General features: G+C 47.6%; 1 protein-coding gene across 1 annotated transcript in view; it reads left to right on the top strand.

Moving 5' to 3' along the window:
* The window catches only part of TTI1 (TELO2 interacting protein 1), a 444,572-nt gene that overhangs the window by 141,299 nt on the left and 276,273 nt on the right, over window positions 1–27,000 (top strand). The window contains exons 4-6 of the mRNA XM_069652389.1: window positions 7,392–7,559; window positions 9,419–9,570; window positions 12,753–12,893. Of these exons, the coding sequence (XP_069508490.1) occupies window positions 7,392–7,559; window positions 9,419–9,570; window positions 12,753–12,893 (461 nt within the window). The remainder of the gene's footprint in view (window positions 1–7,391; window positions 7,560–9,418; window positions 9,571–12,752; window positions 12,894–27,000) is intronic.

The raw sequence follows: 27,000 nt of genomic DNA, 5'->3' as shown, positions 1-27,000 counted from the left end.
TTCACGCACATAACCATATATTGTTGTAACCAGGGTTGGTTTCCCTTCCGCAGGATTGAAGCAGGATTTTTCAACTCAAAGTTCAAATCAATGACGCTCTTTTCAATAATCCAGTTCTGTTTCAAAAGTAATACAAATTTCCTTTCAATATTCAAGTTTTGCTTCATACACAGATTCTTCACTCCTTGAGTTTTCCACTATCAGACGAAGTTCATTACTCTGCAAAATACGTGTCAAGTTTCCACAACCTCTTGCCTAACAAATCAGAAAATATGTTCTTCACACTGTCAGTCAATATTTCAATACAACTCATCTGCTTTGATAAACAGCTGTTTTCACCTTCCTCTTTTCCGAACAATGTTTTTGTCAGAATGGTTTTACCACAGTTCATCAAACACAGTAGTGCACTTTTTTCACAACCACTCTCTACCACAACACAGTACTTCAATTATCTTGTTCCTGGTCCACTAACCTGCCAGGACTAACCACTTACAGTCCCTTCTGTTGTATACTCTCCTGCCAGGGTAAAAACTCCTCCTACTACTACTGCAAGGTGCTCTGCAATGTGGCATGCTTCAAACTTCAAAGAAATTCTTTTGACTTTCACCATCAATGAAATTCACAAATTCTTTCATAAGTGTGTAATACACATGGATGCTGTTTGTTCAAAATGACAGTTGGCAGCCAGCGGTCTAATAAGGAGCACCCCGGGGTCACCTAATGAAGGCCAACTCACCGGTCTTCCATTGGGCGTCTGCTCAACCTGCTGCCGCTTCGGTCTTCCCTTCACACGTCGGGTCGTTTGACAGCACAAGTCATATTCCTGTGGCCCGCGCTTTCTGCAACAGGAGCTTGTCACTTCCCTTGCGTGCTCCGGTGACCGCCATTCACCACAGTAGGACGCTGGACAGGGAGAGCGCCTCTCTGCCACAGGACATCCTACTGAAGCATGCGTCCCTGCTCTGCATTCTCTGCAGGGTAGACTCCCAGCATCTAAGACGCTCAAGGCACCGCTCTCTGCTAATAACACACCTGCAGTCCTGGCATCTTCTCTCTGCTTCTTCCACTGCTGCCGCTCACTTCTCCTGCTTTTCCTTCTGCTTCTCAGGACCTGCACCTGGAGGGGGCTTAAATATTCAAAGTACTGCTCAGGTGTGGGGCATTAGAACCGCCAGCTTGCACATCACAGTTCTGCACCTCAGAGCTCCGCTTTCTCGTCTCAGTATTGGAGCATTGTGGGACTGCAAGTCCCTAATGTTCTTAATCCTTTTTCCTCCAAAAGCCTCAATCTGTTTAAATGGTTTTTGAAGTACACTTTTAGGGGAGGTCTGTACAGGAAATAGTGATTGATTCTGGGCTTTATAGCACACGCCCAAGGGGGAATCATAACCATCAAAAGTAGGGATGTGTATTCTCTGATTCCTACATATACCATTTCCCTGTTGATTACAATGATTTTCACTTCTGACAATGTGGGTAGTTTTTACTCTGATACAAAGCCTTTAGATATTCTGGCAACATGGAAATTCCACCCTTCAAAGAAGATGTATACTGCGTCTCTCCTAGCGGAGCAGTCCTAATCCCTTGGGTACCTTCTCCCAGGTGATCCACCTGGCTAATACCACCCCCAGGGTTAGGATCAGGTAGTGGCTGCCTTCCCCAAGCCGCTATCAGGGATTAGTGACTGGCCTGCTGTAGTGCCCGCTGTGTCGGTAATGTCCTCCTCCTCACTTGATAAGAAAGGTTCCCCCTGAGTGCCGTCCTCCTCCTCACCTGATGCTGAAGAGTAGTGGGTTCTCCTTCGACGTGGTTTCTCCCTTAGAAACTTCTTCTTTGAGAGCAGATACGGTCTGTCTCGAAAAGAAGCCACCGTGAATCTTAACAGAGAAAACTCACGATGACCCCCTCCCGCGGCAGCCAGTTGTTATTGGGGGAAAAAGCCTCCGAGGCCCAAAAAACCCCCACCAGATGAAGGAAGACTCCTGAAGGTTCGTAGAAGCGTGGATTACTTGAAGCAGGATCCAGGGATATCGGCTCCAGGCATAAGCGATGGATCACAAGAAGGAAACGCCGCAGCGTGAATGGGCGCCACAGAGAGAGAACACACGGGAAATGTACAGGAGAAACGGCCAGCGGGGGGGAGCCCCAATGGAGGTTGGAAGCGAGGGAAAAAAGGGGGTAAGCAAGCGAGAGAGAGAGAGCAGGAATGGGGGTGGAAGAAACGCTAAGAGGAAATAACGCTACTGAGCGCTCACAACGAACGGGAAAGCAAGTTGCAACGCGCCGACCCGCCGAGATCCGAATGGTGAAATACTCGGCGGGCGGCCATGTTGGAGAAACACTAGACCGCGCCGTACGTTGAAACAAAAAACGTGACGGAACCGTCTAATGGCGACGGAACTTCCACTTTCGCCACACCCTCCAAGCGCCAATGGTCGTGACAGCCACCTGGGAGGAGACTTTAGGCAGGGATTCTGTGAGGACTCCGTAGGATTCATCACATATGGGATTCATCACATATGTTAATATCTGAGACGAGCAAGAGGCAGGGAGCAGTAGAGATTACTCCCAGTGAGATCCATTGCGTAGCTTCTGCAGCATTATAGTAAAGACACTGTGACCGCAACTGAGACAAGAAAGAGGAACAGAACAATGAAGATGACTGGGACCGAGGAGCGAACTCAGTGGTCTAGTCTTTGGAAGTTGCTTCATTCTTCCAGGAGCTTTAAATTCACAGCAACTGACAGGCTGTGTGAGGTAGAAGTGCAGAAGCTGGGTAATGCTGCAAGCCGCACAGAGACTGGACAACACACTACTGGAGAGAACGCTGTGGGAAGCGAGTTACAGAGGGCTTGCCGCCTGTGTTGCAGATGCAGCGGGAGCCGCGCAGAGTAGAACTGAATGCGGTAAATTTACTGTGGCTAATGGGGCGCACGATAAGACAATAAGCTGCACAGAGAAGAAACAAAGAGGTGCGAGAAGCATTCAAAGCACTCGAAAAGCCCAAGGAAGACCGACTGGTTACCGGGTGCCTAAGAATGCATGCCACTCCATGAAAGCACAGAGGGAAACGTTGAATGAAACCAGTGAATGGTTTAACGTGGTGTTAAACCACGCCACGAAAGGGTAGCTGGGCCCATATCTGAAAAGAGAAAATACAATAAGTACAAATGTTGAAACGAACTTTGTGAAACCGGAGGTAATAAGCCAACAGTGGGCAAATATCACTTTGTGGGCAAAGGGAAAGATAACAGCATAGAAGTCCTGGCAGGAGAGTATCCCCAGCAAAGAAACGCATTTTGGAGAGACTGCACGCTAAGTGGTGGAAAGATTGCATAGAAATCCTGGCAGGAGACCTGGCAGAAAAGTACACCAGGCAAAGGCAAAGGTCTGCAATAAACTACAGTGGAAAATAATCTCAAGGAAGATCCATGCCCTTGAGATTATGAGTTGTTTTCAAGGTTCAGAAGAAAACATGGCTTGGGAGCATACCAGGTGACCTGCAAGTATGGGACCCGGACCTGCACCCGCACCCAAATTGCAAATATTGGATAGAGAAACCCAAGGAGGATTCATGTCTTTGGGATTTTGAATTGTCTTGAATATAAGGAGGAATCTAGGGAAGGGAGACATTCCCTGGATCTGTGAGCACACCGAGAGGTGAGAGTTAGCCTCTTGGGGCTTAGAAGGAATTTGGTTAATTTTTATTTTGGAACTCTTCCTTTTGGAGGAAGAAGGAAACCTGGGGGAAACCTGGGAAGGGGAGCCATTCTCTAGAATTGTGGACTTACTAAAAGGAGGGAATTGCCCTCTTAAATTACAAGGAACTTCCTTATTTATTGTTTGAACATTTGCATATTGGTGAAAAGGAAGCCAGGAAAGGGTGCCATACGCTGGATCTATAAACTATGTCCATTTGGAACATTTTGGTTTAAAATCATACCTTCATGTTGGATTTGAACACTACTGAGAATCGGAGACGATATCCTTTGCACCTTAGTTTAGATTGTGAGGGCCAGATAAGGATTAAGGACACAGGACCTATTTTGCTTTGGACAGACCCCTTAGTTTTTGGTTGAAGTAGGACAGTACCTCCTAGGATAGGCAGAGGGAGGCCTTTTACAACCCCCTTCTTGATTTGAATAAATGTTTGACCAAAACCATAAATCTTCTGTGTCCGTGTCTCATTCCTTACACCTTACAATGCCTCAAATAAATGTATTTTCAAGTCATCAATTAATTTTCAAAAATTGATTAGTAGAATTTGTTCATTAAAACCTTTTTGATTAGCAAACAAACATATTTGATGAGCAATTTTGTACTCCTATTTTAAATGCCACTGTTATTTGTACCCCAAGACACAACATTAACAAGAATAAAGCATATCTATGTACCTCTGACGTAATACGTAAGTGCAATGAGTGTCTTTAAAATGTAAAGGTTTGCTGCATGAATGAACAAAAAAAAAGATATGATAAAAAGCTCTGAAAACATTTTTCAGTTCAAGGCTCTGCGGCTGGCTGGGTCATGCCCTCCGAGTTGCACAGTGCATTGTCCTTCATATTGTTAACAAGACATCAATGACGACTCAATAGTGTGGGGCTCAGTGCTTTGAGTGGCTGGAAATAATGTTTTTCCCAGGCGAACGGCCAGGAGAAATATTATTGCCAGTCACTTGCTAACACCCAGCCCCTGCAGTAATAACACAGCCTGCTTGCAGAAGGCCTTTTAAATATTCGTTCATTCTAGTGATTAAAGTGCTTATCATGAGAATGAAAGAATATTTGAAAGACCTTCTACCAGTATGCTGTGTTATTACTGCGGGGCTGGGTGCAAGCATGTGGCTGGAATTAATGTTTGACCCACCTGAAAGGGCAGGAGAAATATTATTGCCAGCCACTTGCTAACACCCAGCCTCGCAATCGGGGACATCGTCTGGGCCTTTTGGCCCTTACAAAATGAGAGGCCTCATGCAGGGCAGGGGGAGCAGCAACTGTCCCCATGTTTCCAGTCAGCATTCTTGTTTGTATCAGTTAAACACGGCAAAACAATTTCTCCATTTTTGTTCCGGGGCTTAAAATATGCACTTTCCAGTGCTCGGATTAAAGCTGCGTTTTCTCTAACCACACGATATACGGAAGTGGTATCACTGCCTCATTGTTTTCTAACACCGGTCCCTTCACATCGGCCTGCTGACAAAAAAGTGTTGAGAGCTCTTCAGTGGCCAATTAGTGTTTAAGCTCCAATTGCTGGCTGACCGGCCTTGTGATAATCAGCGGCTATTAACATCATCCTTGTCACCATTAATGGATGTGCCTCACACTATTTCCGCTCTGTCGGGGTGTGGAGCAGGGGGGCCCGCACATCCTCAGCCGGTCATGCCTGCACTTAAGAGCCTACTTGCAGAAGGCCTTTTAAATATTCTTTCATTCTCGTGATAAGCGCTTTAATCATGAGAATGAAAGGATATTTAAAAAAGCCTTCTGCAAGCAGGCTGTGTTATTACTGCAGGGCTGGGTACTAACAAGTGGCTGGAATTCATATTTTTCCAATCAGATCGGGGGGGGGGGATATTTGTTCCCAGCAGCGGCCACTTGCTAACTAACACCCAGCCTCGCAACAAACACAACCTACTTGCAGAAGTCCTCCCCCACCCTTTGTTAGCACCCCATGTAACCTTACCTTGAATTGGAGCAGCCTGAGCCGAGTCGGAGAGTGGGGCTGAGGTCCTTGTTCTGTTCCTCGACGTCTCTCCTCTTGATTTAATGACACCACACCCAGGCTGAGCTCATACATTGATACAATGTTTTTAGCCCAGCCCGGGAGTCTCTGCCTCGCCTGCACGCTGTACACCGAGCGCAGAGCTTAAAGGCACAAAGTTCAATCTGCTCTGGAAATCATATTGCAGTTGGTGCGGCATATTTATTCAAATAAACAACAAACCAGCAGCATTATATCGCAAATTGCGATGCAATAGCGCTTATTATATGCCTTGTAATTGAATGTCTAAATTGAATTACTGTGTGCCATACTGTGTGGACTCATTGAGGCCCCTGACCCCACTCTCCTGAGGCTAAGCCGTGACTGCTCATCCACATGCCTTGATTGGGGTTTGGCTATTAGGGTGGCCTCCTAAAATGTGCCCAAAAGAATAAATCTTAACCCTGATGAGTTAGCCAGTCGATCTCTTCAAGTAATGAGACCATGCTAAGGGCCATAATACTCTGTCCATGGGGGTTGGGGAAGTGGGTTTGTCTCACTCCATCTGGGCCAACCCCATTGACGAATCCATACAGAGGAGCACAGGGAGGTACTCTCACGGGAGACTACAGCCCTCACCAGCAGCTTTGCGAGAATATGATGGCACCTCACGCATATAGGGAATGCCATAGCAGAGACATTGGTTTGCTAATGAGGGTGATGGGTGGGCATGGTTCTTGGGGATGAGGGTGTTGGATGGGCATATATGTGTAAATTTTGAAATAAAGTTAACATTGATTTGGGGGATTGATGTCTGAGTTTGGGGGAGGTGTGGGCCTTCAAATATACTTCATCACCTGGATGCATATGCGTCCACATCTGAGGTGACGGTAACTGCACTGTTTTTTTTTGTTGGTTTTTCCCCCCTTTTTTTAGGCACCGGAAGGGCGAATTACACCCAGTTGTTTTAAGAATGTTTATATTTCCCCCTTCTAATGCATGGAATAAATCATTTTTAATTATTTGGTGCAAATTCCTCCAGAGGAATAATCACTGGAGGAATTACCACCCGTTGTTTGGCAGTCATTTCTCTGGTGCTAATTCCTCTGACAGAATTAGCACAGGTGGAATTGACACATATTTTGTGTCGCTTATAATTTGACATTGCAGGTAAAGGGGGTGGTAGTTACATTATAGGCACTTTTTACCATTACCGCCATACTCTTAATGAGAGCATAGGTACTTTGTGTCCAGATGATGCTTATAGTTGCTGTCTATCTGTTTTTTGGGTTGTTTGATTTTTTTTGCTTACTTGCCTGGTGAACCCTCAGGTCAGAAGCACCTTATTTCAAATGCATTTACCATGGTGGAGTGTACTAATTCAAGTTAATTTACTAAAGTGGTGTATTGGGAGCATGGGATTACCCTATTTATGTATTCAACTCTATGATTTTAACTTGATTACTCGAACCAACATTTTTTTTTACTTTAACCAATCTCTGAAGTGGTCCCACCGCAATGTAGTGCTCTACAGAACTGCTAGTACAATGTTTTGTAAACATGGATTGTCACTAGTGTTGGAGTTATCGTGCATACTGCCTCAGATTAGGATAAATGTGTTTTCTGAGGACATCTCGCTCTTGTTAGCCTCTCTGACATGTTTACATCTCTGCTCCCATTTTCCAAAACAGTCAAGTGGTTCCCAGTCGTGAGAAAACATGCAAACCTTCAGCAGAAAAACGAAAAATGCAGCATTTCTGCGGCCATATACCAAAAGGAAGAGGTTAAACAATTTTTCTTGAACTATGTGGAACAAAAGCAAACAGCAGATGGGCAAGTCTCAGATACTAACAACGAGGGTAAGTGCTATCTTCTCTTAAAGTGTTTTTTAAGTAGCACTGTGTCCAGTTAATAAAATGTCCAGATGTTTTGGTTGGGTTTTGTATATAGTGTAACTGCTGCCTTTTACTTGGGATCTGGAGTAGAAAGTGTTGGGTATGGTTGGTAGGAGCAGAGGGAGGTAAACCAGGTAAATATTGTACTATGTTGTAAGGCACCAAGATCAGCAGATCTTTATCACTTCAAATACGATTTAATCAGTGGATTCCATAGATTCCGTAGTCTTTGATACAAGCATGCATCAATGGAGAAGAACAACAAAGAAACAAGGGAGTGACAATAAATAGATCAGTAGATCAAATAAAGACACCAGAATACATATTTTACACAGCATACTACACAGCATAAGGAGAAAGTCCAATAAAGATGAAAATCGGAAAAAAGGAGAGTAGAAAAGAAATGAAATGATGCCTGATGGGGCATGTATGGGTCCTATCTTCCTTTTTACAGTAACTAAAAGACCTAAGAACATGGTAAAGGTGACAGGGGGAGCATGTTAGTCCAAGCCACTAAGGCATTGTAGCGATCATTAGATTGCATATTTGCCTGAAATGTCCAGAGATGCAGGTCCCTTACACACATGGAAAAAATGCAGCTGCTAGAGTCAGAAGTAGCCCTCTTTTTGGTGTGGGCAGCTCCCCTGTATGGCAATTGTGATGAATATAGCAATATCATCACTGATTTCCTAGAGGGAAGCTTCTCTTATGTAGCCAGGGAAAGGCTGAAGCTACCTGAATCTGACCCTTCGGCTGGCTAACTGCAGGAGGGCGACATAGGGGAGGTCAAACTTCAGGGAGACTGAAAAATACTGAATCCAAATTTCCCTTCAGCTGTAATTATTAATGACACCCATTTACTTTGCAACATTCCTGTAGGGCGTATTGAGATGTAGATGGAGAATTCCTGGGTTCTCATGGCCAAGAACATTATTTAACCCCCCCCCCCTTGTATAGTACTGAGATGAGGAAGAGGACTAATGCTTCAGTCCCGGAAGCAGCTCAAGACTTTCCTCTTTGCTTCTGCCTTCCTCTCCCCTGCTGATCTCCTGTCTGTTACTGCACTGGTTACCTGGCCACCCTCTGAATCACAAGCCCAGGCCCCTGCCCTCCCAGTTGCACACCTGCACTGCCTTCTTGCAACTCTGCACTTAGGTCTGTATCTGTAACCCTACAGTCCTCCTACCTGCACTATCCATCACTTGCTGTATGCACTTAACCATGCACTGCCACCTGTTGGCCGCACTCCTTGTTTCTTGTTGTTTTGTCTTATGTCTTGTACTTGCCCCTCCTCACCTTCCCTTGGCATTTTTCCCCTTCCCCTTCCTCTTCCTTGCACTTGCACAATCTGTGTCTCTAGGCCTAGTTTGGAGAACTGCCATAGATTGGATGTAGTTGGGTCATGCCAAGGGCATGCCTTGCCTTTTGTATCATGCCATAGAAGCCATGCCAACTCTATATCTGTTGAGAAACTGTGGGGTGATGGTGTGTTGCATTGGCCTATTCTTCAGAATAAATATCAGTGAGTTGTGTAAGTCTTCAAGAGTGATTTTATAAAGTTGTATTGTATAGGTTTTATGCCAACTGGTTACTTTTCCCTAGAGTGTATCCATTTGCTTGAAGCATAACTTAACATTAGTGTAGCCATATTTTGCAACGGTAGAGGTTTTCTGCCAGCTCAAGCAGAAGTTTCTCATATTATGTCCATCATTGGTATAAATATAATGAAAAAGGAGGCTTGGGTCATTCTTTGAATCCAGAATACAGCATTGAAGACCTAGGATTCCTCCCTTTAGCTACTAACTTTTCTTGCTGTTTTCCAGAGATTCAGCCTCCTCCTCCAGAGGAGTCTGAGGTAGATGACAATAGTCCTAACACAGAGAAGCCACTGCCAGTCCATATCCGTATTGCTGAGGATGTGATGAAGCGGTGTATACACCTTCTGGCGAACCAGGATCTCAGTGTGCGCTTGAAGGTAAGCAATAGGTGCCATGATCTGTTACTCTGAGGTCCTCTTTGTGCCTCTCTCCTCTGCCAGAAGCAAACTTGAGATGACTCATTACATGAATGCATTGGGTTCTGTTCATGTGTACAGCCTATCTTTTACCAGAGATTTGGCTTGCCATCAGCACCTCCTCTTCTAAAATTCTGCTAGAGAAAACGAAACATTATATCTGGCCTTTTTCCCCTCGCATCCAAATCCCGAGTCTGTCCAAATTGATAAATATGGTTCTTGGCTACAAGCACTTTAACATTAGGCGGAGGGTTGTTTAAAATGAAATTAAACCCAAGTTCAGTGTTCATTATGTATGTTATGATTCAAGCATACAATCTTTTTATCACCAATATATTTGTCGGGCTGTTTTGAAAAGAGCACAATAGCAACGTGCCAAACTGTCCATCTGCCAACAAGTCTCATCAGAAAATAATTTGTAGGATTATTCTAGGTTTTTATAATGTTTTCTCGGTAAGACAAGCCTAGCGTTCCTATTATGACAACAGTATGTAATGGAGGCGGACATTAGAAATTAGCAATGTTAAGATCAGTTTACAGAGTTAGTACAATTAAATAACTTCCTCTTTTGTTTTTTAATAGCTTCATTTGCAAATTCAGAAATGTTTATTCAGTGATGTCACTGTCAACAATGGCTGGGTTGGCTCTAGCAAATGCACACTTGTCGAAGTGACTTTTGAGTGGGAGAAAATGAGAAAAATAATAGAGGTTAATGCACTCTGAAATACGTGCCCTGCCTCAAACTCTTATCCTTTAGATAAAACAAAAGGTGATGGCTGGAAGGTTTAGAATGAATCTTAACCTTTGGCACAGCTCTCAGCAACCTTCCAAACCATTGTTCTTTAGCCTGCCAATCCACTACATAAAGGGCAAAGACAATATTCAAATCAGGCCTGGTCGCCTCAAAAAAGGGGCAGTCCTGACAGAACTGCTAGATCACATCCCTTCTGAATGAGACCACAAGCATCCCCAGGCACGATTCTGCCTCATTGGGCGTTATCAGTGAGGAGAAGCTTGGCTCTCTAAGCCCAGCAGGCTCGGAACCCACATCTGGGCATACCTGTCCCGCTCTGGGTAACGTAGACGAAACAAAAGAGGATGGCTGGAAGGTTTATCCTTTTCATATTTGCCACTGTGCCTGCAATACGTTATTCTAAAAGTGCTGTGGCATTAGAACATTTTCTAGTGACCATGAGCATTTAAAAATAAAACGAGGCGATGATTGGCTTATTTAAATAAATGTTCCTGCTTAAAGTAAGAATACTGCTACAAAATACTGCAATGTACCTAAGGAAACCTAATCCACTGTGACTGGATTTTATGTCTGTGTTTTTAAGCAGAGGCAGTGGATGCGTGGAGATGATTTGGAGACATATTTGGTCATCTGGCATGGCACCGCTGGTTGGGAGGCGGTCGTAATAGATGAAGCCACTGTATTTGAATTGAATAATTAGCGAAAGGTGCAAGATGGTTTTTGATAGACGGTTTAAAAATAGCTCCATTATGAAAGTCCTCTCTCACAAACTAGGTTTTAGAATAAGGCAGGTGCCAAAAAACATATGCTTTGATTGTGAAAGTCCTCGACCCCTCCCAGTCTGATTGGATTAGCATGTTTCTTTCCTGTTCTTTAGTATAACAGGCAGTCCTGAAGCAGAGAGGTGAGGAAAAAATGTACTTGGCGCTTTGGTCCGAATTCCTGGCTATAGATGATAAATCCAAAATCAGTCGTAAGATATGCCTCTTATTTTTATCAGCAATGAAAACACTATTGTGTTGATCGAGTATATGAGCTGGGGAGGTGCTTCACTAATTTTGTAGTCTCTTCATGCAGGTTTAATGCAGGTATTCATTTTTACTCTGTCACTGCATGTCCTACCACCACTGGGGTTAGATTGCTATGTGATGCTATGTGATGTACTATTTTGTGCAATGTATCTTTATTTCTATACCGAATACACTTTTTAATCTAACAAAAGTAGGACTGAGTCCACTGAGGCAGTGACTCATAAAGCACATACGTGTGAGAGTCAAGGACACTCTGACCCACAGTATGCTTTGGTCAAAAGGCCAACTGTGCCCTAGATGCATGAGGGTTCAAAACCTTCATTAAGTGAAGGCAAGAAGTTGTTCAGTAGCTCCTTTTTACGACTGTCCTTATGAGTGATACTAGTCATAGACTAGATAATCAGTATTTATTTTTCTCTTTGGGAATCCTAACCACAAGGATGTTGATGTGACAAAGACCAGTGCCTATATCCCACGGTGATGGATCAGGGTGGTCCAGTGTGCCACATAGCATCTCCTTTTTACGTCATGTGGATCTATGATGTTTTCTCGCAACAATTTGCTCCAGGCCCATTTGTTGGAATTGCTTTTGCCACATTACACTGGCAGAAATGCAGGCAGACCCCGGCAACCTCTCTACATCCTCTCACCTTTCAAAATACATAAATCCAACCCCCATATGCATTTGTGGTAAAGCGCACTGAGCCCTATAGGCGTGATGTGCTTTAAAAGAATGTAATAATAATAAAATGTGGTAAAAAAAAACTGAACTATTGGTTCCCGAACAAATTGGTCTGCAAGGAAATGGGCTAGTTCCGTCCTTTTTGGCTGAAGTTCTCGGGTTCATTAACAATAATCATACTCCTTCTGTTGTCAGCTCAGGCTAGCATGAAGGCATACATGGGGCCCAGAGACTCCCTGTATAGGGGACCATAGAGCCAAGGATGTGGAGCAGAGGACCCAAATGGAGGGTGAGTAGCATAGGACCCAAATAGAGGACTAGAAACCGTGGGCTACGAATCCACGATATATAAGAAAGAAGAGTAGGGGGAGTGGTGACCGAAAAAGCCACAGGAGTGTGAGTGACCTGAGCTTCCATCCCAGCGAGAAAACTGATTGGGATTTACAATTTTAGAGACGTTAGAAAACAAGGATAAACTATCCCTTTATCCCTGAAGTATAAATTGCATGTGTTGGAACTTATTTCTACCTACTGTAGATTGTCCTTGGCTTCAGGACAGTGGATATGGTGTGTTTTTCCTGAGACTTCTGCTCCTCCTTTTAGAAACCTTTTTAATGGTTCTAAGAAGATCTCCCTTGTTTCTGTCCTTCACTGCTTCTGTCTTCTTCCCCTCAAGGTGCTTGATATCCTGGAACTATGTGTGACTGTGCTCTGCTCCCATGAGAACCGGTTGCTACCCATGGCTCACCTCCTCTGGCCTGCCCTTGTGATAAGATTAGTCAACGATGACCCACTGGCAGTGCTCCGAGCATTCAAGGTAACAAGTGCCCTACTTCGACAATCTGTCTCATTAAGTAACAGACCCTGTTTATTTTCAGTTTTCCTCAATTTTTGCTTCCACCATCCTTCCTTCTCTTCCTCCTGTTTCTCCCATTACTTCCCCTCTCTTTCACCGTAGGAAGTGCCCTTAAGACACACATTACTGCTGTTTAATAAACACACAACCTACAGAGTCTAAAAGATAGTCTAATTTCCATTGGTTGAACCTTCTTGAAAGAGGCATAATCATAAGACGCAAAAAGATAGAGCTCGGAGGCTGACCACAGCATGATACTTGAGCTACCTGGCAAGCACTCTAACACCAAATGGAGAGCTGGTATTTTATTTGTTTTATCCCAATGTGACTTTACAAGAAGAAAAAGATGCTGGTAGGTCTCGCCTGAAATGGTGAGTGTGTGAATCTGATTTGAAAGAACCACCAACATTGGGAATGTGTGTGTACGATTATTGTACATCTTTAAATGATGTCCGTCTTTGCTTGACAATATCACATTAAAAGTGACATTGGCTTTTAAATTATGTGGTATTCTCTAGCATGGGGTCTGGCATGGATTCACATGCTCATGAATATTCCCCGTCATCAGGCTGGGAATCCTCGGTAAAGAAAAAATCAGTATCAGTTTCGTTTCTGATCTGTCTTTCTTGGTAGTAACCAATCACTGGTCTCTGGGTCATACTGCCCCCAGCCAATGACTGCCCTCTCCCTAAGCCCCGCCCCTGGCAGCCATCCTCAGATTTTTACTGCACGTTCAAATGTTGGGAGTCCTCGTGCTATAGCTCTCGAGCTTTTACTGCGTTTTGTGTTTTTTCAAAGAGTTTTAGCTCATTTTTTCGGTCAATCGAGCCTCAAGCTCCACCGCTTCTACTTCCGATCAACGGGGACCCGTTTCGGAATTTTCTACGCCCCTCAAGGGTGAAGTTCTCGTCGAGTTATGCTTCTTGGAGGATTCCAGAAGTTTTTGAGGTCTACCTCGTGGACATGGCCCAGGAAAAGGGAAGCTCGACACCTGGGTCCAAGCTGTTCAGGAACTGCCCTAGATGCAAGTTGCAGAATGTGTTCAAGGAGGACGAGCATTTGAGATGCCTCTACTGCCTCCACGAAGACAAAACGCACGTGGAGAAGGACTGTGCGTTTTGCATGAACATGTCGGACCGGACTATGAGGGATCGTCGGACCCGTCTCGCCAACTGGCTGGAAGGCAAGAGCCCGTCAGGTGAGAAGAAGAAGAAGGCTGAGTGGTCTTCTAAGTCCTGTGAGGGCGCCCCGGCGACGGGGGCCCATCAGAAGGCGAAGCACCGCAAGTCTGCGGGCACCGGGAGCGCCGAACGGTCGGGCTCCTCGGCTGCCAGGCAGGGCACATCCTCACCGGCGCCATCAACCACGAGCCAACGCTCTGGCTCGGGGAAGAGGAAATCTGAGAACCCGGCTAAGCTTCTGGAGAAGCCCCGGTCGAGCTCGAAGGAACCAGCCGAGAGGGAGCGAGGCAGTGACCCCCCCCCCAAGGTGAAGGCCGCAGGCACGAACAAGGTGGTTAAGGCCTTGATTCACCCGGCAAAGGCCTCTATCAAGGAAGTCGCTATGGCCCTGGCACAGCCGTGGAGGCTACCCCAGTGGAGACGACCTCGGGGCCCAGAGTTTCCCTGCTACCACAGAGGGATTCTTTTTTTCATCCCATCGAGAAGACCCCGGTGGAAAAAGAGGGGGGGTGCTGGCTGTTACGGACACAGACACAGCCTCCGAGGAGGAGCTGGTTGAAGTCTTGGAGGGCCTCGACAGGAACATTTGAGGAGGCCCGGTCCCACGGGAAGGATCCCGACGAGAGCGAGGGTGGCGCCGACGAGGTTCCAGTGGAGGAACCATTGCGGCCGTCGCAGCCTGAGCCGCAGGACAACTTGACGGCCCTTTTGATGGCAATCCAATCCTTATGCACGGAGAAAAGGACGAGATTGCCTCTACCCCCGACGGATGACCCAGAACCGGGCTCGTCGGGAAGCCCTCCAAACAAGAGGAGGAGGATTCATCCGGCCGTGCCTTTTCAGCCCTCACGGCCCTTGCAGCCTTTGTCCCCGTCCCCTGTCCCGGGGGATGACATGGAAACCGATACGGCCACAATGGGGACAGATGACGACGGTGGTGACGACGGTGGTGACGACGAAACGGATCTCCCATCACAGATTCCTCGGGCCTCCCCGCCCGACGAAATTGGCTCCTTCCAAGCCATGATTGCCAGGGCATCAGAGCTTTTCGAGCTCTGCCCCGAAGAGCAGAAGAAGGAAGGCTTCCTCTACCAACAGCGCGAGGCAAAGAGGAAGACGGTCCTCGCGGTGCCGCTGCTAGATGACATCTGGGACAAGGGACTTGCGCTTCTGAAGAACCCGTCCACGACGCCTGCCAAAAGGGACCGGTACGAGTAGAAGTACTGGGTCCCCGACGCCGCCCCCTTGTGCCTGAGGGCACAGCCGACCCCGGATTCGGTCGTCTCAGCAGCAGCCAAGAAGAAAGTGGAGGGGGCATCGGCTTCATCTTCAACTTCCCTGCTGGACGGCGAGGGAAAGAAACTGAACGCCATGGGACCGTGAGTCATCTCATAGGCGGTGACGACGATTAAGGCACCCAACGCCCTAGCGTTTGTGGCCCGCTACGACAGTGAATTGTGGTACAAGATCGCCCCCCTGTTGGACTTCCTACCGGACGACAAGAGGGCAGAGGCCCTGGCGATCCTACAGGAAGGTGAGGCGGCGTCGGACCACACCATAACGGTAGCCGCGGACATTGCCAACACCGGTTTCTGCCAGTTGGGCAACGGCGTTTGCCTTAGACAGCGGGGGTGGCTCAAGGTGACGGATTTCCACCAAGATGTGCATGCCAAGGTTTTGGACATGTCCTTCGACGGGAACAATCTGTTTGGAAAGACAGTGGATGAGTTACTGCAGGCCATTAAGACCGCCTTGGGAGTTCTGCAGCAACGGCGCCGCCCTTTTGGAACTCCGGAGGCAAGCAAGGTGCCTCCAAAGGATTCGGCGGCGGCTCCTCGACGTACAGTCAGGCGGCCCGCTCCTCGTCGCAAGAAGCTTACAGGGGAGGAGGCAAGTCAGGTGGATCTCGCCGTCATCGCCAGGGAGGCCAAGGAGGTAAGGCCGCTTCCAAGCAAGACTGAACCGGCCGTTGCGTCGGGCCCCCACCGAAGCACCCCGGTGGAAGGCCGGCTGACGAAGTTCGTCAGCGTGTGGGAGTCCATCTCCACCGACCGTTGGGTGCTGGATGCCCTGGCCCACGGGCACACTCTGGAATTTCTAAAGTGCCCCCGAATTCCTCCCGTGGCCAGGAAGGAAAACCATTTTCCTCAACTGCTGTTAGAGGTAAGGGCGATGCTCAAGAAAGGAGCCATCGAGCTCGTCCCAAAGAGGCTCCGGGGCTCCGGAGTATACTCGAGATACTTCCTCGTCAGAAAGAAGACAGGAGGATGGCGCCCCATCATGGACCTGCGTCGACTAAACCGATACATAAAGGCCCAGCTGGAGGAAGGTGACTTCCTATCGTCGTTGGATTTGGAGGATGCATACTTTCACATCCCCATTCTAAAAGGACATCGAAGGTTTCTCAGGTTCGTGGTCCAGGGACGAAACTACCAATTCAAGGCCCTCCCATTCGGATTGAAGTCGGCGCCCAGGGTATTCACCAAGTGCCTAGCGCCAGTGGCAGCGCGGCTGCGCCTGCAGGGGAGCCACGTCTACCCCTACCTGGACGATTGGCTCATCCGAGCAAGAACAAGGGAGCTTGCAGTCGAACACACAGCGAAGACCGTCCGGCTGCTCACGGATCTGGGATTCGCCATCAACTTCCCCAAATCCCACCTGGCTCCGTCGCAGGTCGCACTGTTTCTGGGAGCCACGCTCGATACAGTAGCGCAATTGGCCTCGCCGTCGGAGGAAAGGGCGAAGGCCATCCTGGGCAAGGTGCAGCGTCTGCTGGCCACGGACGTGGCCAGGGTGAGGTCTATCAAGTCCCTTCTCGGGATGATGTCCTCATGCATCTACCTGGTGCGCCTCTGCAGGATTCGGATGCGCCCTCTGCAGGAGTTCCTCGATGCCCGTTGGATGCAAGCGACGGGCAGCTTCGAGGACAAGATCTCGCTCAACGAGGTATTCCGCCAAGCGATTCGGTGTTGGGGCATCCGCGCACATCTCGCGGCGGGCACAGACTTTCCGACCCCAGCACACCAGGTGACATTGACGACGGATGCCTCCCTGGAGGGGTGGGGAGCGCACACCGGAGATCTTCACGCGAGAGGCCTCTGGCTCCCGGAGGAGCGGACGCTCCACATCAACATACTGGAGCTCCGAGCGGTGTTCTGGGCCCTCAGGTTGTTTCTCCCGCCCCTCAGGGGCAAGGTGGTGAGGATCTTCACCGACAACACCACCAAGATGTTCTACATCCGGAAGCAGGGAGGAACAAGATCCCAAGCCCTGTCCGAGGAAGCCCAGGATCTGTGGCACTGGGCCGTTGCCCAGGGGATGTTTCTGTTACCATTTCATCTGGCAGGGACAAACAACACAATCGCTGACACGCTCAGCAGGGAGCTGCGCTCGTGCCACGAGTGGGAACTGCGGCAGGATCAAGTGGATCGACTCTTTCAACGATGGGGCAAACCCCAGATCGACCTGTTCGCGACTGCGACGGCGACGAACTCCAAGTGCCAGAGGTTTGCCAGCAGGTTTCCCCAGCCGAGGAGCATGGGCGATGCTTGCTCGTTCCTCTGGGACGGCCTGTTCCTGTATGCGTTCCCTCCGTTGCCGTTGCTACTGCGACTCGTCAACCAGCTCAAGAGGTCCCGGTGCAGGATGATCCTTGTTGCACCGGCGTGGCCGAGGCAGATCTGGTTCCCGGACCGTCTGGACTTGTCAGCGTCCCCACCAGTCAAACTGTCGACGGACGCAGATCTTCTCTCCAGAGAAGGAGGCGCCATCCTTCATCACGACCCGGAGTCGCTGAACTTGCAGGCCTGGCTCCTGCAGCACTAGAGTTTGGAGGGTACGATATCCCGGCAGACTGCATAGAGGTTCTTGCAAAGGCCAGGGCGTCCTCAACTCTCAATTGCTACTGACACAAGTGGAAGAGGTTCTCTGTCTGGTGCCGTGCACAGAAGATTAACCCTCTACGGATTACGGCCCCTCAAGTGCTACCGTACTTACTGTCGCTGGCCAAAGCTGGACTTGCTCATGCTTCCATCAAGATACCTCTGGCAGCAATTTCCCGATACACCAGAACTGCAGGACGGTCATCCCTGTGGTCTCATCGCCTGGTGAAGGAGTTTATGAAAGGACTGTTCCGATCGTTCCCGCTGGTGAAGGCTCCAGCCCCGGCGTGGGAGCTCAACGTGGTGCTGACCAGGCTCATGGGCCCGCCATTCGAGCCTTTGCATTCGGCTCCGTTGAAGTTCCTGTCGTGGAAGACAGCGTTCCTTGTGGCCATCTCCTCCGCACGACGCGTGGGAGAGATTCAGGCCCTATCCTACAAGCCTCCATACTTGACTTTTCACAAGATGAGGGTAGTGCTGAGGACGCACCCCTCCTTCATGCCCAAGGTGCCGCCGGACTTCCATCTCAACGAGCCCTTGGTGTTACCAGTTTTCTTCCCGTCGCCTTCGTCGCCGGCCGAGAGGACTTTGCACTCGCTGGATGTGGCTAGAGCGCTGAAGTTCTACGTGGACCGAATGAAGATTTTTCGGAAGACATCACAGCTGTTTGTGAACTTTGGACCTGTGAACCAAGGGAAGGCTCTCTCGAAGGCTTCCATTTCCAGATGGCTCTCCGGCTGCATCATGCACTGTCATCGGTTGGCAAACCGACCGTTGCCCGGCCGTCCGAGAGCCCATTCTACCAGAGCGATCGCTGCTACCACGGCGTTCCTGTCTGGTGTGCCCCTGCTGGACATCTGCAGGGCTGCTACGTGGAGGTCGACGCACACCTTCACGAGATTCTACTGCATCGACCGGGATTCCAGGGAGGAGTCCAGAGTCGACCAAGCAGTGCTGCGCAACCTGTTCGCCTGAAGGTGGGCCTGGTGAGGAGGCAAGAGTTGCTTAATGTTGAGTTTATGTAATGCTTAATGTTGAGCCTTGCCACCTCCCGTGGTTGCATGTGTGTACTGCTATGTATTCTTATATTCATGAGCATGTGAATCCATGCCAGACCCCATTCTGGAGAAGAAACAAGTTACTTACCTATAACTGTTGTTCTACAGCATGGGTCTGGCATGGATTCACATGCGAACCCTCCCTCCTACCCCTCTGCGGCTCTTCACTTGGTCATACTGCCAGTTTACGTGCTACCAAATCAGAGGATGACTGCCAGGGGCGGGGCTTAGGGAGAAGGCAGTCATTGGCTGGGGGCAGTATGACCCAGAGACCAGTGATTGGTTACTACTAAGAAAGACAGATCAGAAACGAAACTGATACTGATTTTTTCTTTACCGAGGATTCCCAGCCTGACGACGGGGAATATTCATGAGCATGTGAATACATGCCAGACCCATGCTGGAGAACAACTGTTACAGGTAAGTAACTTGTTCCTTACTTTCCCTGAAACTTTTCTACTCTCAAAGTAGGTCTGTGATAATACATAGATATGGCCAAAAAGGGTATGATTTGCCTTTGATTTTTGAAAATCTTTTCTATCTCAAGGGAACTCTAGCCTTAATATATCACCCTTGTCGTTTGCTTCAATGCAACAAGTGAGTGTGTAGATGACCATATATTTTGCTTTCCAGAGAAAGGGTACTATCCCGTTATATGTTGGCCCTCACAAGCCCAGGAGACAATGAATTAGTGTTTAAACTCATCAAGAGAATTCTATTAATCACTTTAAAATGAATACTCCTCGCCGTTGGTAGTCTTTCTCTTTTTTTATTTCACAGTATTGAGGATGCTTTTTAGGCTGCAACTTTAGCTGCGATATTAGAGTTGAAAAACCATTTTGCAGCACACACAACTGCCAGAAGACAAGCTTCTTGTAGATAAAAACCACTGGAGGAGACAGCTGACTATGTGACTGACTAATTTCTTTAGTTTGTTGCTCACTTGCAAGATGATCGCGCCGTTATATATATTTACCTAGAATTTATAATATAAGGGTTGTCGGTTTTAGGTTTAGATATCTCGCACTGCAATATTGGCCTGGGCTGTTCTGGTGCCATCCTTCGCAGCAAGGATGGCAAGCCTTCCTGATTGTCTTCGAGCCCATTGTTTTTGGCAGAGTAAGGGCGCCTATTGAGGTTCAGTTTATGCAAAGTGAGATCCAATTGAAAAGGGCTTTGATCTTCCTGACTTCAGAGGGTCACCTAGTGTGCTAGAGAAGCATACACCAGGCCACAAAGTCTTCCACTTGACAGGTCTCCAACAACCACACCTCCCAGCTCACATCTTTTCTCCTGGCCTGTTGGACCAGGCAGCGGCTGCAGCAGCTGGTAGTATAAGCCGTATTACCCACCATATAGGTTGTAAGTTAGTGTCAGGACATTGATGAAGGCGGTAGGTGGAAGTCATGCCTAATGTGCGGATATGCTCAAGTTAGTAACTGTGTGTTTGGAATAAACAATGCAGGCTTTTAGAGCCGGCGGAGCACCTCTGGTGCTGCCAAGACCTTTGTTGACAACCTGAACAAGCCGAACAATCCGATTAACTAGCTACAGTGTGCAAACCTGCAAGCGTCTCTGCAAATTCGCCTGTCACCTACATTTACATCTGTGATGCTGAGTGTTTCAGCATGTGTATCTCCTGCTCCAAAGAGGCCAGCTATGTTTTCCGCTGCACGATCACCCAGCCATGCATGACATATGCAAGGTGTTTTGCAGTAAGTGCCACATCAGCGTATTTCAGAGGCTGGAGTAGGCAGGCTCATCATCCCCCATCTGTACTGCCCTTCCATCGGGACTCTCTCTGCTGCAACTCAAAGCCGGCACTTCGGGTCTACTGTGGTATTCTTTTTATTTTTGTTGTAAACTTTTATTTAACATTGCACAGAGTTACAACATTATATTCACTATAATTGACTTGTATGTTACATTGGTTCACCGTGACACATATATTCAGGCAATCACAACATGGTGTTTCGTCGTGATTAGTATCTTATTCACTTTTGTTTAGCAGAAATGGTCGAAAATCCTCCCCATATATCCTTCGGACGGTTTGTTAAAAGTAGCAAGCTAGGGTAGACTTCTTTGTTATCATTGGCCCAGAACATATCCTTCATTCAGTCATCCATGGTCGGGGGGTGGGGGTGCCTTACACTTCTACCTCATCAATATGGCGCGCTTAGCCATTGAGGAGCCTACGCTGGATAGGGTTAATTTTGCACACATAGCCCAGCAAACATGACCATTGTTCCCATGTCATGGCTTGGTCCACCATTTCTTCCAGCACTGCACACACATTCGCCCATTACCGAGTAAGTGTCCCGCAGGACCATATCATATGTAGTAAACTCGCATCCTCGCTCCCACATCTGACACTTTCCCTCAGTCATAGCGTACTTTTTTGTAAGGCGTGCAGGGGTGAGGTGCACTCTGTTCAATATCTTAAAGTGGATTAGTCTGTATCTGGAAGTGTAAGAAATTTGCTTTGCTAACCTGCATAGTTGCATCCAGTGCGCCTCCGTGAGAGTGATCCCGAGGTCTCTTTCTCATTCCCATTTAATGTCCGGTGTCTGTGCTTTCTTAAATGATAATGACAGTTTATATAATGCTGAGGCTGTCTTCTTAACTATGCTGGGGGCGAGTGCATATCTTAGGCTCGGGTGTGAGGGTGGTTCGCAAAGAAATCCAACCCTTTGTGTCGCTAATTCGGAGCGTAGCCTGAGATATTGTAATTTCTGTAATGGGGTGTACCCAATGATCGCTTTAATGTCATCACAGGTTTCAAATTGGCCTTAATGGAATATGTCTCTAAAATGTACTGTGCCCCTGTCCCTCCAGTGTGTGGCCAGGTCTTCGTCTTGCGTTGGTGGTAAGTATGGTGCGTCCCAAATAGGCATATCTGAATTGTACATTATGGAGCCCTTGGGGTGGCTTACCAGTCTAGCCCATGCTCGCTGCTTAACCAGGACAGGGTCCATCTGATTGTCACTTCTTGCTTTCCACTCGACTAGCCCATAGACGGGAGGGGTCTTCCTTCTCATGTCTCCAATGCCTCACACGACGATCTGGGCCCTCCCTCCGTCAAGTATATTGCGTAATAAGCTTGTGCCGCTAGGTAGTATAATTCGAAGTCAGGAGTCACCAACCCTCCCTGCTCATACGGCATTGTGAGGTGCCTCCAATACTTTGGTATTCCTGATAGGACTGCCTTTCAGATGACTATTCTAGGCTCGGTTGTCTGATAGCATAATCCAATTTAGACAATCTCTATTTATTTTTGGTAATTCAAGGACAGTGTGTAGCATGGAGCCAAAATTGCATAATTATCAACAAGAGTTTAGAGTCTATCTGAGACCTTTTCAGACTTAACCTGCAACTAGGGATGGACTCTACATTGTAGCGCATCTTTTCCTAAATTTGGACTCCCATCAGGGGTAGTGGATGTAACTAATTGGACTCTGCCGTGAAAAAATAGAAGAATTAGTAGAGGCTAAAATGCCCACTCAGCCGTCACATTGCTACAAAGCAAGAGTCAACAGAATCATAAAGATAAAACAGGCAAAGTTGAGAGCTATACCTCCTTTGCCTTTTGTGGTAACGTGGGCCAAGAGAATGCTATGCTCTTAAGAAGGGTCTGACTGTGATTCTGTTGCGACCCAGATAGCAAAGCATAAAAGTCCAATGTAAAGGGAATACCCATTCAAGGTTCTGTAACAATAGATATACTTTGATAAAATACTCTATCTGCAAAATAACTAGAAAAAACACTACCCAAAACCAACCCCCGAGGAAGGGACGGAGAATAATCTAAGATAGCACAATGCAGCAGTCTGAGTAATGAATCGAGTGTTAAGGCAAGTGAAACTGTCCTTAAAAAAAGAAATCTTAGAAGATAAAAGGTGCAAAAGTGACCTAGCCCGTCCCTGGGCCCACCATAGGCAAAGGGGGTAGATTTTGGTTGATAGTACATTGTTTTAGGTCTTTGGCGGGTCGACAGTGTTTAACCCGGTTTGAAGCAGTGATGCAAATGGATCGAGCTCAGTTCAGATACATTGGATGGTGTGTGCCCAAGCAGGCATTGAGCAGGTTGGAATGTGGTAGCTCGGTCTGTTCAAAGGTGGCGTTTGGTGAAGAAGGTTGGGGTGCTCATACAGAATCTGTTAGAGGTTGTGTCGGGTTGTAACCGCAAGGTAGGGCCGATGAGTGACGCTCCAGCGGTTTGAGTCGACAGGTGGCTATTGACGATGCTGTGATCATTCTGCGATCCGATGTGCGTTTCAGTGAAGCAGCAATTCAAGGTTGAGTTGTGGTGTAACCCCTGGTTGTAGTCGGCAGGTCCTGGTGTCGAATGGTAGATTTGAGCCTAACTGGTGACTGGCTTGTGCAGGGCATGAGCGGGCTCAAGATGCAGGCACTTATTTGGAGGTTCAGGTTCAGACGGGCACCGAAAAGCAACACCGACGGGATCCCTCAGTGTTGGACATGCTTTAACGTCAGTTCGGCTGGCATTGAGGCGCAGAATGGGGGACATCAGATGCTGTGAGACCATTTAAGGAGCTCAGTGTATGTTTTGGTCCTTGTTCTCCCAATTACTAGGGAGGCTGGTCCACAACTGCAGGTGTCCTACAACTTTGAGTAAATAACAAGGTGGGTCCTGGGTGTCTCTCTGCCAGACATTAGTCCTGGTTGTGAGAGCCTTACCCAGGGTCTTTAGCTCACTATCTTTCACAGTGGAGAAATATCCTAAACATATCCGTCTTTGTCCTGCCTTGGGGCAGTCCAGCACCGAAATGCTAGGCAATTCTCCTCTGAAAAAGAGTACCAAGAGCAACCACAGACACATGTTTCGGTCTGGTAGGACCTCATCGGTAGGGTGGAGCTGTGCCTCTCTAAGCATAGTGAGCAAGGGGTCTATGTCTGGATTCCCCTAGTAACTTAGGGTGTGACCTAAAGTAACTTAAAATATGCAAATAACAAGGGTGCTAAAAAATCTTGGTAAGGCTCTCGTAACCAGGACTAATGTCTGGCAGAGAAACTCCCAGGACCCCCTTGTTAATTTGCATAATTTCCCTTCTCAGTGGGATCAAAGGCCTTTAGATATGCAGCACCCTGGTGTGAGGCCATGCCTTTTGTGAATGGGTGAGCCGTTGGATTCCTGTTCCCAGGCCAGCTGTGGAGTGACTGTCCCCAGGTAATCCAGCAGGCCACATTCCTCCCAGCAGGGCAAGCCTGGATGGGGAGAATACACATCACCTTTCCACAGCTTAACTGGGTGTACAGGGGTGACGCATGTGATATCAATTTGATGCGGCTGCAATGATTCTGAGCAGTGCCGTGCACCATGCCTTAACTCAGGCATAGTTTTTTTCAAGAGTTTAAAGATTGTGACAAATCTAGCAATATTGTTACTCATTCTCTGGACACACTTCTTCTGCGTGGCGAGGGAAATGCGGAAGCTACCCAACTCTGACCCTGGCAGTAGCTATCTGCGGGAGGATCACATAGGGTGAAGACAAACTCCACAGGGATAGGTAAATAATAGACCGAAATAATCTTGCAGCCATAATTTACTATGACATCCATGTCCCTGTACAACATACTTATTTGGCGTATTGTGATGTAGATGAAGAATATCCAATTATTCCCAGTCAATCCAATTTATCTGCTGCCCCAATCCCACTTTTTTAGTACTGAGACTAGGAAGAGGAATGGAGCAATGAAGAAGACCAAAAGCGTCAAGCCAACGCTGCAGTCTAGTCTATGGCAATTGCTAAATCATGCAGAGAAGTTTAAAACTGCCACAGCTGACAGACTTGCGAGTGAGCGGCAGAGACAGTTTGTTGGTAACTAGTTCCGACGCAGTCAGAATGCTGGATGCGAACAAACCATTTTAAGCAACAAAGAAGCCAACAGCACACAGAGAAACCGGAATGACGGCAGCTCACCACTTGAGAGCCTGAAGCAATGGGATCTGTATGCAGCAGAAGAAAGCACAACGAAAGCCAGCTGTCATGATCTCTGCTTCCAAAAGGTCAGGGTTTTCCCAACTCCCTTGGAAGCAGATCCATAACCCAGGTTCCGAGTGCCAACCAGTCCCAATTGGGACCTTTTGGACCCAGTCCTGGCACCAGTGGCACCAGGCTCATAAATATGCCCAGTCCCAGCGCTGGAAGCGCCGGGCTCATAATGCTTGGGTGGACTTACCTGCAGCAGACCATGCTGCTTACTTGCCTGCCAGTTGAGCCTTTGATCCTCTTCTGTTTGGAACTACTTTTCCTGTTGGGTGGGGCAGGAGCCACTCCCTAGATTCAGAACACTGGAACTCTTCTGGAAAGCAGGAACTCTTTTCTTACCTAGGCGTGGCTGTGGAAGGAGACACCTAAGCACTACAGGAGGCTATTTAAACCACACCCGATGGATGAATCTTGCTTTGCGTTATTCTGCATCCTCTGCAGCAGAACGCTCATCGTGTCTTCTGCATCTGATCCTGGGCCTAAGGAAAAAGGCTTACCATCCTGAATCCAGTATTCAGCAACACCTATAAAGACAAGAAAGAACAGGTTAGCATTACGGTCTTCAGTGACAGCTCTTCACTTACCTGGTCCATCGGCTGTCACCAACGCCTCGCGCTGCATTCCGGCATCTGAAAGACAAAAGCTTACCAACTCTTCGCACGCTCCGGAGGCCTTCGGCGCTGCATCCCGCATCTGAAAGACAAAACAAGGTGCGTTTAAAGACATTGGGGAACTTTAATACTCACATGCCATTACTCCTTTCCACATCTAACCCAGTGGGTATTCCGGCACCCTGCAGCCGCTCCAAACTTGTACCTGCAAAATAAAAAGACAGTTAGAGCGCATCGTGAAGCAGGCAACAAGCACTTACTTACGTGCTTCCAGGTGCTTCTATTCATCACACGGGCTCCAACTTCAACTCACTTCAGCCCGTCATCCGCCATCGCCGGAACCCTGCAAAACAAGAAACATCATTACTAAAGACTTTAAAGACATTAGAATTACTCGAAACTTATCCAGTGAAGAAACTGGTTACAGCACCCTGCCCCGAGGCAGATGGAGAGCACGGCGTTCACTTACCTAAGGTGAGAGCGTTAACCTTTGGGGTTCTACAGGAGAAGAGAAAGGGAAGAAGAGAGAGACATTCAATAACCCAGTTCCTTAATCCCATATTTTCTAGCTGCAGACATCTTACCCTTCAAGTCAGACATACAGTGCACAGAGGTCCAGCCCAAAGAGCCAGCCGTGTGTTACACATCACCTTTGCAGATACGGTATACGCCCAGTCAAGACCGGCGCCTCTACGGGAATCAGGTGAGCGTTACACCAGCCGACTAACGGGACACACACACAGGCGGCAAACCAAAGCGAACGGAGGAGACACACGAGGAACACTGAAGCCACCCAGTAAGCCCGTAGAAAGAGAATGGGTCACCGGAGCATCTTCAAGTGTATGACGTGACACAGAATTAATGCACGAGAGGCAAAGTGAAACATTTAAAGGAATTGGAATATTTGTGAACAATATTGAAAATAGGTTGGCAAACTGCTGCTTCAAAAGTGAAGTTAATGTAAATACGAACAGTATTGAAAAGGAGGCAGAAGTCCAATGTTTGAAAATAAGAGTCGAAACTGAGACAAACTTTGCTAAACAACGGTCAGTGACCCAATATTGGTCATATATAATCTTGCGGTGACGCACACTGGTTCTGGGACTCACACCCATGAGTGAGAGAGAGACAAAGAGATTTACTAATTTGACATCCTGGCAGGAGAGTAAAACAGGATTGGAAGAGGATAAACTTAACCTAATGAAAGTGTAACTTGATTTCTGATGCTTGTGAATCGTCTCAGAATCACATGCTGTGCATGTAGTGTGACATCTAGTGGTATTGCATCTTTCTTTCGAAGATGGAAAAAGGACGTCGACTTGGGCA

The sequence above is a fragment of the Ambystoma mexicanum genome, chromosome 3p (genome assembly GCF_040938575.1).
Source record: "Ambystoma mexicanum isolate Mex_15411 chromosome 3p, UKY_AmexF1_1, whole genome shotgun sequence".
Lineage (NCBI taxonomy): Eukaryota > Metazoa > Chordata > Amphibia > Caudata > Ambystomatidae > Ambystoma > Ambystoma mexicanum.
Note: the sequence above shows the minus strand (reverse complement) of the source record. Positions and strands in the feature narration are given on the sequence as shown.